At 34.5% G+C, this 13456-nt stretch overlaps 1 protein-coding gene across 1 annotated transcript in view; it reads left to right on the top strand.

The window, feature by feature from the left end:
• The window catches only part of HECW1 (HECT, C2 and WW domain containing E3 ubiquitin protein ligase 1), a 249366-nt gene that overhangs the window by 166111 nt on the left and 69799 nt on the right, over positions 1-13456 (top strand). The window contains exon 14 of the mRNA XM_068549881.1: positions 11036-11170. Coding sequence (XP_068405982.1) covers positions 11036-11170 — 135 coding nt within the window. The remainder of the gene's footprint in view (positions 1-11035; positions 11171-13456) is intronic.

Genomic DNA, 13456 nt, shown 5'->3' with positions numbered 1-13456 from the left:
GCATATGATTTTCTTCAGAAAATAGAAATGAATATTTTAAAGATAATCTGCTTATCATACACAGAATGGCACAAGACCGTATGACTTCTGTTGAGCAAAAAGAAGCCACACACAGAAAACAATCCGAGAGGAAGCAGACATAAGAAAACAGAACCAGCATGGGATCTAGCAATCCCACTCTGGGTATTGATCCAAAAGAACTGAAATCAAAATCTCAAAGAGATATCCGTACTCCTATGTTCTTTGCAGCATTAATCAAATAGCCAAGGTATGGAAACAACCTAAATGTCTGTTGATGGATGAATGGATAAAGAAAATGTGGTGTATACATACAATGGAGTATTATTTAGTCTTAAAAAAAGAAGGGGGTTCTGACACATGTTCCAACATGGATGAACATGGAAGACTTTATGTTAAATGAAATTAGGTAGTCACAGGAGGACAAAGACTGCACTATTCCATTTATACGAGAGATCTGCTCAAGCTCATAGAAACAGAGTAGAATGGTGGTTGCCAAGGGATGGGAGCAGGAGGAAGTGGGGAGTTTCTGTTCAGTGGGTAGAGAGTTTTTGTTACACAACATGAATAAGTTCTAGAGATCAGCTATACAATATGGTACCTATAATTAACAGTACTGTACTATACACTTTAAAATTTGTTACAGGGACTTCCCTAGTGGCACAGTGGTTAAGAATCCACCTGCCAACGCAGGGGACACGGGTTCGAGCCCTGGTCCGGGAAGATCCCACATGCCACGGAGCAACTAAGCCTGTGAGCCACAACTACTGAGCCTGAGCTCTAGAGCCCATGAGCCACAACTTCTGGGCCTGCATGCCACAACTACTGAAGCCCACACACCTAGAGCCTGTGCACTGCAACAAGAGAAGCCACCACAATGAGAAGCCTGCACACCGCAACGAAGAGTAGCCCCCACTTGCCACAACTAAAGAAAGCTCGCGTGCAGCAGTGAAGACCCAACGCAGCCAAAAATAAATAAGTAAATTTTAAAAAAAATTTTGTAAGAAACTAAAACTCATGTTAGGTGTTCTTATTACAATTAAAAACAAGAAAAGAAAAGGACGTGGGCTAAATAAATGTTTTAAGATTGCAAGGAACAACAAAATGTAATAGCATAGGGATAAAACAGAGCAGAACTGACACTATGTAAAATCAAATCATTAATGTAGAATATGAACATGGACATAGCCCCCAAAGCACAGGGAAGGCACCAGATTGCACAGTGAAGCCTAAAGTGAAAAAAAAAAAAAATGTAAAAACCAAAAAAGAGAAAAAATATATATCTCATCTTCTCAGCAAGAACCAGTTTAATATTGACCAATTTAATATTTCAAGATCCCTCAAGATCCCTTACCCATGTGCTCTGCTATATAAGTTACATATTTACTTGATTTACTGTTTTGTCTGTTTCTCCTGGCAGAATTTTAAGCTCCTTGAGAGCAGGGATCTTTGTGTTACTCATTGATGAAACCTCTAAGGGCCTAGAATAGTGCCTGGCACATAGTTGGCCCTCAATAAATCTCTGTTGGATGAATGACTTATAGATGTTCTTCAAGAAGAAATCAGAATACAGTAGCAATAAGTAAATATTAAATATATTAAATTGTTAAATATTGAAAATACAACTTTGATCTACAACAAACTGTTCAGGTGGGCAGATTAATTGGACTCACTGAGTTAGAGTAATATTAATTAAAATAAATGCTATATCTACACATACTCTGGAATGTCTTTAGAGATGTAAAAAATCTTATGAGTATACAGCCATGATAATGTGAAAGTTATTTACAAAAGAATTAAGACAAGCTTCAAATTTCCCATCCATAAAACCAAACTATGGAAACCCAGAGAGCAATGACTGCAGGTTATTGATGAGAAAGGTAGTAGCCCAATAATCCTATTTCCAGAAAAATTGTTATCATTGAAGTGTGAAGACAGTAGGGAAAAAAATTCTCATGTACAAGATTTCAGAGCTCACCCTACTCTTTTGCCTGCCCTAAGAAAACACCAAAAACCATTCTCCAGATGACTCACAAATAAAGCAGAGGAAATCAATAATGGGAAAATCATAGCATTAAAAACTATGGTGGTGGGTATCTAAAATCAATCAAATCCACAAATATAAGTGTAAATAATTGCTTTAAGATTTTAATGCTTTAAAATATATTGGAAAAGGCTCAATAAAATATGGGAAAATATGTGTAATAAAAATGGAATACGTGTATAAGAACAATCTGGACCAATATCCACAGACCAGAATTAAAAAGATAAGGAAACAGGAAGTGGGTTGGTGAACAGGGCAAGGAAAGTTGTGCTAAGTTCCTAGTTGGGTGTAAGGGGGGTCAAAGCGGATAATTTGATAAACAACGGCTAAATATAGTTATTTGACAAACTTAAAAGGCAACCATTGTACCATTTAAAGCAAGAGTTTTTCTCTTTTGAATTCCTACAAAAGATAAAATCAAACAAAATACAGTTGATGTCACAAAACACACAAAAAAATCCACAAGGAAGGAAAGAAAATTAAATTAATAAAATAAAATAACAACAGTAAAGCCAGGCATTAACAGTCATGGCAGCAGGTGAAAATAGGATGAACTTAGTATTCCTCATAAGAAATAGTATCTCCTTACCAAAAGGAGATACTATCAGATTTGATAGCAAACAAACCCAGCTTAAAAAGAAACATACCTAAGAAATGATTCAGAAAGTTTAATAGTAAAAGAATAAATATTTAATGTAGTGTGAAAACAGTAACAGAAAAATCAGTGATGGTGTATTAATATCATACAAAGGAGAGTTGAAATTCAAATCATTAAAATGGAGTCAGAGAAAAATTTTATATTAATCAATGGTGCAATTAAAATAAAGATACAATAATCATATACACCTTGTGAACCAAAGAACAACATACATATTATATAAAGAAAAATTAATTTTTCTTTTCTTTTATTTAAATTTAATGCAATCTCTTTCAAAAACCTATGACCTTAATTACATAAAATTTTTATCTGTCAAGTGTATCTCAATAAAGGTGGAAAAATAGAGCTTACATGAATGGATAAACAAAATGTGTTATATGCATACAATGGAACACTTTTCATCCTTAAAAAGGAGTGAAAATCTGACATGCTACAACATGAATTAACCTCGAAAACATTATGCTAAGTTAAATAAGTCAGACACAAAAGGACAAATATTATATCCCACATGAGATATCTAAAATAGTATTCGTAGAAACAGAAAGTAGAATAGAGGTTACCAGGAAGTGAGGGGAGGAGGGAATGAGGAGTTATTTTTTAATGGGGCCATAGTTTCAGTTTTGAAAAGTGAAAAAATTTAGAAGATGAATAGTGGTGATGGCTGCAAAACAAAGAGAATGTACTTAATGCCACTAAATTGCACACTTAAAAATAATTAAAATGACAAATTTTATATTTTACCACAATTTTTAATAATAATCTTTTATTTTTTTTAATTGAAGTATAATTGACTTGCAATATAATATTAGTTTCAGTTGTACAACATAGTGATTCAATATTTTTATAGCTTGTACTCCATCTACAGTTATTATAAAACAATGGCTATATTTCCCTGTGTTGTACAATATATCCTTGTTGATTAGTCATTTTATACATAGTAGATTGTATCTCTTAATTCCCTACCCTATCTTGCCCCTCCCCCCCTTCCTTCTCCCCACTGGTAACCACTAGTTCGTTTTCTGTATCTGAGAGTCTGTTTCTACTTTGTTATATTCATTAATTAGTTTTATTTTTTAGACTTCACATATAAGTGATAACATACAGTATTTGTCTTTCTCCGTCTGACTTAACTTCACTAAGCATAATACACTATATGTCCATCCATGTTGTTGCAAATGTCAGAATTTCATTCTTTTTTATGGCTGATTAGTATTTCATTGTGTGTGCGTGTGTGTGCGTGTGTGTGTGTGTATATATATATGTATACACACACACACACATACATACATACATACATACACCTCATCGACTTTATCCATTCATCTGTTGATGGACACTTAGATTGCTTCCATATCTTGGCTATTGTAAATAATGCTTCTATGAACACTGGGGTACATGTATCTTTTGAATCAATGTTTTCATTTTCTTTAGATATATAGCCAGGAGTGGAATTGGTGGCTCATACAATAGTTCTATTTTTAATTGTTTGAGGAACCTCCATTCTGTTTTCACAGTGGCTGCACCAATTTACATTCCCATCAAGAATGTACTAGGGTTTTCTTTTCTCCACATCCTCACCATCATTTGTTGTTTGTAGACTTTTTGAAAATAGCCCTTCTGACAGGGGGAGGTGACATATCTCATTGTGGTTTTGATTTGCCTTTTTCTGGTGATTAGCAATGTTGAGCATCTCTTCATGTGCCTGTTGACCAACTGTATATCTTCTTTGGAAAAATGTCTACTCAGGTCTTCTGCCCATTTTTTTAATCAGGTTCTTTTTTTTTTGATATTGAGTTGTATTAATTGTTTATATATTTTGGATATTAACCTTTATCAGTCATATCATTTGCATATATTTTCTCCCATTCAGTAGGTTGGCTTTTTGTCAATGGTTCCCTTTGCTGTGCAAAAGCTTTTAAGTTTAATTAGGTCCCATTTGTTTGTTTTTGCTTTTCTTTCTTTTGCCTTGGGAGACAGACCCCAAAAATTATTTCTCCAATTTATGTCAAAGAGTGTTCTGCCTATGTTCTCTTCTAGGAGTTTTTTGGTTTTAGGTCTTACATTTAGGTCTTTAATCCATTTTGAGTTGATTTCTGTATATGGTGTTAGTGAATGTTCTAATTTCATTTTTTTACATGTAGCTGTCCAGTTTTCCCAGCACCTCTTATTGAAGAGACTGTTTTTCCTCCATTGTATATTCTTGCCTCCTTTGTCATAGATTAATTGACCATAAGTGCATGGGCTTATTTCTGCACTCTCTATTCTGTTCCATTGATCTATGTGTCTGTTTTCATGCCAGTACCATGCTGTTTTGATTACTGTAGCTTTGTAGTATTGTCTGAAGTCAGGGAGCATGAAAACTTTGTTTTTTTTCCTCAAGATTGCTTTTGCAATTTTGGGTCTTTTGTGCTTCCATATAAATTTTAGGATTATTTATTCTAGTTCTGTGGAAAATGTCATAGGTATTTTGAAAGAGGTTGCATTAAATCTGTAGATTGCTTTGAGTAGTATGGAAATTTTAACAATTCTTCCAATCTATGAATACCGGATATCTTTCCATTGCTTTGTATCATCTTCAGTTTCCTTCATCAGTGTTTTATAGTTTTCAGAGTATAGGTCTTTCACTTCCTTGTTTAACTTTATTCCTAGGTATTTTATTCCAAAAAATTGAAGAGGCAGGAACACTCACAAAATCATTCTCGGAGGCCACCATTACCCTGATACCAAAACCAGACAAAGACACTATGAAAAAAGAAAATTACAGGCCAATATCTCTGATGAATATAGATTAAAAATGCTCAACAAAACACTAACAAATCAAATTCAATAATACCTTAAAAGAATCATATACCATGATTAAGTGGGATTTATTCCAGGAATGCAAGGATGGTTGAACATCCACAAATCAATGGGATACACTACATTAACAAAAGGAAGGATAAAAATCACATGATCATCTCAATAGATGCAGAAAATGCATTTGACAAAATTCAGCATCCATTTATGATAAAAAAAACTCTCAACAAAGTTGGTATAGAGGGAACATATCCTGACATAATAAAGGCCATTTATGACAAACATCCACATCATACTGTCACCCACAGCCAGCATCATACTCAATGGTAAAAAGCTGAAAGCTTTTCCTCTAAAACCAGGAACAACACAAGGATGCCCACTCTTGCCACCTGTATTTAACATAGTGTTGTAAGTTCTAGCCACAGTAATTAGACAAGAAAAAGAAATAAAAAATATCAAAAATTGGAAGGAAAAAAAGTAAAACAGTCACTATTTACAGATGGCATAATAGTATATATAGAAAACCCTAAAGTCTACCAAAAAACTATTAGAACTAATAAATGAGTTCAGTAAATTTGCAGAATACAAGATTAATATATAGAAGTATGTTGCTTTTCTATACACTAATACTGAACTATCAGAAAGAGAAAGAAGAAAATAATCCCATTTAAAATCATACCAAAAAGAATAAAATACCAAGGAAGAAATACAATTAAAAAAAAAACAGAGCTTACAACATCTTTTCAAGATCCTATGGACCATTTTTCTAAGTGATAACATTCTATAACACAAAGAAAACAAAAAAGCAGAAAATACTCAAGTTGCATTCCATGGCCACAAGCAAAAAAGCCAAATTTTAAATAACAAATTTAAAAACAACCATCAGGGGCTTCCCTGGTGGCGCAGTGGTTGAGAATCTGCCTGCCGATGCAGGGAACACGGGTTCGAGCCCTGGTCTGGGAAGATCCCACATGCCGCGGAGCAACTGGGCCCGTGAGCCACAATTACTGAGCCTGTGCATCAGGAGCCTGTGCTCCGCAACAAGAGAGGCCGCGATAGTGAGAGGCCCGCACACCGCGATGAGGAGTGGCCCCTGCTCGCCACAACTAGAGAAAGCCCTAGCACAGAAACGAAGACCCAACACAGCCATAAATAAATAAATAAATAAATTTTAAAAAAAAATAAAAATAAAAAAAAAATTTTTTTTTTAATTTAAAAAAGTTAAAAAAAAAAAAAAACAACCATCAGAAACAAAAACTGGGCCAGCTGGAAATTCAAAACAATATTCTATGTGACTATTGGGATTTAAATAAAATTAAGACTTAGAAATCTTTAAGAAATTATTGAAAATGCAAGAGAGTAGTCATTAATAAAGCGTGAGATAAGAAAGCTTGTACTCAAAGGATTAGCAGCACTGGTTTTTATTATCAAAGAAGAAAAATAAATATAAAATATAAGCTTCCAAATCAATGATTTAGAGAAGATAAAAAAGCAACAGTAATTAAAGCAGAAATGTAATTTAATGTTTATTTGGAAAAAAAAAGGCAGAAGTGTATGAATTAGAAAACAATGTAAGAAATAAATGTAAGAGTTGTTGTAGAAGAGACATAAATAGTAAATAAAATCAACAAAATGAGATGTAGCAGGTGCAGGGAAATTTTTAAAAAGAAAAAAATACATTTCTTTCTTTATTTAACAAATAGTTAAATAAATGTTTGATATCACAGAAAATCTAGAAGAAATGAATAATTTACATATTATAGATATACATGTACATTTAACTTGGTAAATATAAAAAATTGAATAGCCTTATAGAATAATTTGGAAAATGTATCAGTGAATGCATTTCCCACTCCCAGATATCTTCATGCTCTACTCCAGAACATGGGAAAAAATGGAAACTGCATAGTTTATTTTATGAAGCCATTATAACTTTGCTTATGAAACTAGGCGGAAAGCAAAAAGTGTTGCCACCAATTTAGTACATCCATACCATAGAAAAGTAATCAGCAATAAAAAAAAAAAGAATGAACTGCTGATACATGTAACAAGTTGGATGAATCTCACAGAAATTATATTGAGTGAAAAAAGTCAATCTCAAAAGGTTACATACTGTATGATTCCATTTTTATAGCATTCTTGAGGTGACAAAAATACAGAATGGAGAACAGTTATTGGCTAGGGGTCAAGGATGGAATGGGGTAGAGGAATAAGGAAGGGAGGTAAGTGTAATTGGAAAGGACCCCATGAAGGGCCCTTATGGTGATTGAACTGTTCAGTATCTTGACTGTGGTGGTGGATACATGAACATGATTAAATTGTATAAAACTAAACGTACACAGATGAGTACAAGTAAAACTAGGGAAATCTGAATTTTTTTAAAAACTATACACAAAATTCACTTGAGTTCCAAAAAGCTCATATTTAAAAATGAAGTTGTTGAAATCAAAGTTCTCATGTCATGCATTCATGAATTGTGCTCACAAATTGTTGAGTTATGTATTATACATAATACAGTGCTACAGCATGAGCGGTTTAGAGATAAGTAAAACACTGTCCTAGCAGATAGAAGTTTATACTCTATTTGGTGAAGAATATAATTAGCATAACAAAAAATAAAAATAAATAAATGCTTTTGAAACAAAACTTAAAAACAAATTAAAAAAATTAAACTGAAGTTGAATTTGACAGTATATTAAAAGAATGACCCACCACAATTAAATAGGTTTTCTCCCAAAGATATAAGGGTCATTTACTGCTAGTAAATCTATTATCTCTAGTATTTTAACCAATAGTTTATAGGAGGAATTTCAGTTGATCATTTTAAGAAATACTAGAAAAGTACTTGATAAAAATGAAATACACATTTATGTTTTAAAAATAAAACATAGTCTTAGGAAAGTAAATGTGTTTTCATGACAAAATAAAGGTTCCCTTAACATAATGAACCACGTCCTGTTTTACAATTGGACCCTAGTAAGTTTTCCTATCAAAATAAAGAACAAGAAGATTGCAGCGGCTGTATCTTATTTAACATTGTTTTGGAAGTTCTCGCATGTATTACAAAAAAAGGAGGTAAAAGATAAAGGAGCCCTTGTAAAAAAAAAGGAGACAAAATTATCATTATTTGCCAGTTAAAACTATTTTGGAAATTAATAAAATTAATATCAGTTCATCTGGAAAAGTGAAATAAACAGGCAAGAATACCTAAGAAAATATTGGAGAAGATAAATGAGAGGAAACTTGCCCTACAGACATTAATAATTGGAACAGTGAAACTCCCACAGACCATTGGAACAGATGAAATATTCCTAAAACACACCATGGTATTTATAAGAATTTATATTTAGTGAAACAATAGGGAATGGGTGATTTAGAAAAATAAGCCCTTGGAGAAAGAAATCCAATTACAACTTCACATCATACCAAAATAAGTTTGCAGAAACAATTAACCCACCAAAAATAAAGCTAGAAAAATATAATTAAGCATTTAAATGACCTCTAGCTAGAGAGAAATAATTGAGAGATTTGTATACATAGGAACCTAAAAAATTCTGTGTATTAGAAAACAAAGCCAATGAAAATCAAAAACAGTTTGAAGGCACATGAGTAAGCACATTTAAATTAAAGAAAACCTTAACATCCTAACAACAAAAAAGGGAATAGGCAAAGTAGACAACACTCCAATGAAGAAACTGACCAATAAACTTAGGAGAAAATGTTTGGCTTCCCTTAAAGAATTCATCATTATTTACCATTCAACATTTCTAAGAGTTCTTTCCAATACTCAGCACTGGCAAAGTCCGTGAAAAGGGTTCATGGACTTTTGGTAAGATGACAAATCTGTACGGCTCTTGTGAAGGTAGTTTGTTAATATGGATCAATAAACATAAATGTTATCCTAACTTTTAACCCAGTAATTAACTCAACTTCTAGGAATTTATACTAAATTCTACTAAATTTATACTAAAATTTTTATACTAAAAAATTACCACATATACATATATATAAGGAACCCATTTAACTTTAATTTATAAACTTTGACATATAGTTGAATAATGTCTCCTTTTACTATACGTTAATTTAGCTTATACTTGCGTGTTTAAAATCTCATGTAAACATGTTGATAAATGTTGGGTTTTTTCCCACTCACATTTCATTCTTATTCAGATTCTTGTATTTTTTTTTATATCACTGGCATTATTTTTTGAGCATCTAACACAGTGTTTCAGGGAACATCATTTCAGTCCCCTCTACGTTGTTGGACATACAGCTCTTTTTTGGCTCTATGTGGGAAGCTGTTCTGGGAAATTTTATTACCAGGCATAGATACTAATTCACATGATTAGTATCTGTGAGTACTTTTGATCTCCCTAATGAAACCCACTTCCTGTATGACATTTTATAGAGCTTTTTAAAAGACTCGTTTACAATGAGTCTTGTTTACAATACTTTAAATCATAAGCTCATATTCCCCAAGAATAATTTCTAAATCTGTATAACATTTCTTGGCCTACTTCTGTCAGGTGACACCTGAACATGTCTAAAACGAGCACTGGTTGAGGTCATTTAAGGCAAAGATATCATTACCAAATATTACACTTCGTTCAGAAGAGACTATTTGAAAGATTGTTTTCTAGTACAGAAGGTTTTGTAAAAGAAAAAAAAAGTATTAATTTTCTCTTTTGTGAAAGGTAACTAATTTTAGATTTAAAGAATGACTTTTGTCATATATTGGAACTTATACACTAATCAGACATGCCACAAAGATTTATACACAAGAGTGTTTATTGAAGCATTATTATAAAACAGTAAAAAGTCAAGTGTCCAATGATAGAGGGTACTGAAATTAATTATTATGCATTCATCAAACTGAACACCATATAATCAATACAATTCTGTGTTAAAAGAATACTTAATAACATAGGAAAATGCTCATAAAATAATAAGTGAAAATATCTTACAACAAAATTGTAGGTGCTGATGTGGGAAGGTATGTATATATTTGTATATTTGCATAGGAAGAGAAAAAAAATGGAAAACATTCACCAAAATATTTCGGTGATTACCTTTAGATTGTAATATTTGGGATGGTTTCAGTTACCTTCTTCCCACGTTTTTATCCTTTTCAAGTTTTTTTCTCCGTGAGACTATGCTAATCCTATAATCAAAAAAAAGAGCATTTATTTACAAAATAAATAAACAAAATGCTCTACAAATGATTAATTACTAGAATGATTTTTATCCATGAAAGGCTCTATTTCTCTTAGTTTCCATGATAAGTAAGGTGTTATGCTCACTGTTTTGTGACTCTACCGTGTAAAGTGATTATCAGCGACTGGCGTTGCTTCTTTGAACTGCTGAGCAAGCAGAAGCAGAGGCATCTGCCATCTAGTTTTGAGTAGATGAAAAGGAGGGACACACGTAAACATGATGACTGAGCCCTGGAGCACTCCCAGGTGTCACTGGCTTCATTTGGCTGGTTCTCACGCGTGTGCTCTTTCCTGGTCTGTCCGTAGTCTTTCTTCGTGGACCACAACAGTCGAGCTACCACTTTCATTGACCCCCGAATCCCTCTTCAGAACGGTCGTCTTCCCAACCATCTGACACATCGACAGCACCTCCAGAGACTCCGAAGTTACAGCGCTGGAGAGGTAACCCCCTCTCCCCCTGCCCCACCGTTCACAGGACCATAAGCTCTGCCTCTCCTGGTGGAGCCAGGATCTAGGGTTGTCTGTTCCTCCAGGAGCTGAGCCATATCCGTATGCTCTTTAGAAGAGTGGATGATGACTCGGGGCACCCACTTTGTGCCCTAGACCCATCTTCAGATTGCCTTCCTTCTGCCTTCCTTTTGTCCTACACAATCACACTACTGAAAAATCGATCTAGTTTAAAGGAAACTGAAAATGCAGTGTCAAGACATCCCTACACTTATGACTGGAGAGGTGCTTCCTCAGGCCCACTGGTCACATGTAAATTCTTAAAAGACCGTGGAAGTGCTAGGCAGCATATGACTGCTTTTAAACTTCTACCTCTCCCTGGATCCTGGAAAAGACTTCAGTAATGCATTCGTGGACTGAAAACTGGGGGAGTCAACTGGGCCACATGAATACTCTGTTCCCACCCTATCATCTGCTCTTCCCTGATTTATATTTTCTTTCACTCGACATGATTACCTTCTGCTGGGCCATGAAAGGCTGCCCCCTTTCTTTCTTTTTTTTTTTTTTTAACTTTTTATTTTATATGGAGTATAGTTGATTAACAATGTTGTGTTAGTTTCAGGTGTACAGCAAAGTGATTCAGTTATACATATACATGTATCTATTCTTTTTTCAAATTCTTTTCCTGTAGCACAGGGAACGCTGCTCAATATTACATAACCACCTAAAAGGCTGCCCCCTTTCTTAAACATCAGGTTCCTTGTCTTCCTGAATTCCTGTTTCTATATCCCATACCCTTGCCTGTTCTCCTTTCTCAAACCAAAACTCAAAACATAGCTCTCTTCTATTGCTAATCAGCTCCTGATATTAATATGAGCAAATCCCTTTATGTCCTCACTGACATTTCCTGAGTAGCTACACCTTCTTTTCATACAAACCACCAGGATCTCAGGAGATGTGGGCTCTGAAAACCATTTCCCATAAAGCAGCTTGTAGAGTTAGATTACAGTGAGGTTAAAAAATGAAGAAAGTGGTATAGGAAGCAAAGAAATATATCTATACGGTCCCACAGAGAGTCATTCCAGGGAGAGCCACAGTGGACGTCTCTGGAGAAACAGAAAATAACCATCTACCTGACAGCCTCCAGGGAACAAACATGAGTCTCAAGGGAAGAGCTTCTTGTTTTAATGAAAGCTTAGTGTACAAAAAGAAAATCTTTACTGGTTTTTCGGGGGACTCATCTGTGTACACTGAGAAACGTAACTGTTTCCAACCAAGGGTACTCATGGTTTAAGGCCAGTGTGATAAATTGGATTTTTCTTTCATGGAGTCATCTTAAATATCATTGTTTTAGGATGCTACTGAAAGCATGTTAACTCTTTCTGCATATACGTAAAATGTGTATGTGACCATGTAGAGAGGGAGTATTATACCTCCCCAAGGGTTTTGTGGGCTTCAGGACCCTTCAGATACCAGGCACTCAGCAGCAGACATGTTCACAGGCTACAGAAAGCCAGGCCTCCACTTCTCAGCTCAACACATATAGTCCCCCTCCCTTTTATAACACTTCAGAAATTTCAAGATGTATTGTCTTGATATGATAATGGATAAATTCAAAATTCTGCATCAACTTGAAGTATGCCATTTTAATGTATTTAAAATGTCCAAGCTCTTTAATACTATTAAGGTAATTTCAGTGTTAACATAGAGTAACTGCGTAAGATAGAAGAAGCTCAGTACCGCAGACAGATTCACCACGGTTAATTTTTTTAAAAAGTCAATCCCTCAATGAAAACCCTAAACGTATAGATCTGTTACACATGTACGAAATTAACCTGGAAATGTAAATATTAGAGCCTTCCTGTTGACAGAACAAGATTAAGATCGTGAGCATCATGTGCATTACCTGTTCCAAAACATTTATTTGATGTGATTGACTAGCCCAAACACAGTCACATTGAATATCAATATTAATGACAAAGTGCCATCTGCATCAAGCCAAGAAAGACCAACACATAACGACAAAAGGGTGTCAGTGTGCATCAGCCATCTGGATGCTTCCTAATTCATTCGATCTCCAACTGACTGTCCATCAGGTTTTTAAACCCCTCTCATCCCTCTACCCAACCTCTCTCTGCTGGTAGCTTTTCACTGACCCAAGGGAAAACCAAGAAAAGCAACCAAGAGAGAAGCTGGGAGGCAGAGGATATCTGACCCAGAGGCAGCGCACCAGAGAAAACAAGAGACCCAGCCTCTGTGAAAACAAATACCTGGTTCCTC

This window comes from Eschrichtius robustus, chromosome 8 (genome assembly GCF_028021215.1).
Source record: "Eschrichtius robustus isolate mEscRob2 chromosome 8, mEscRob2.pri, whole genome shotgun sequence".
Taxonomy (NCBI): Eukaryota; Metazoa; Chordata; class Mammalia; order Artiodactyla; family Eschrichtiidae; genus Eschrichtius; species Eschrichtius robustus.
This window is presented reverse-complemented; position numbering and strand designations above follow the sequence as displayed.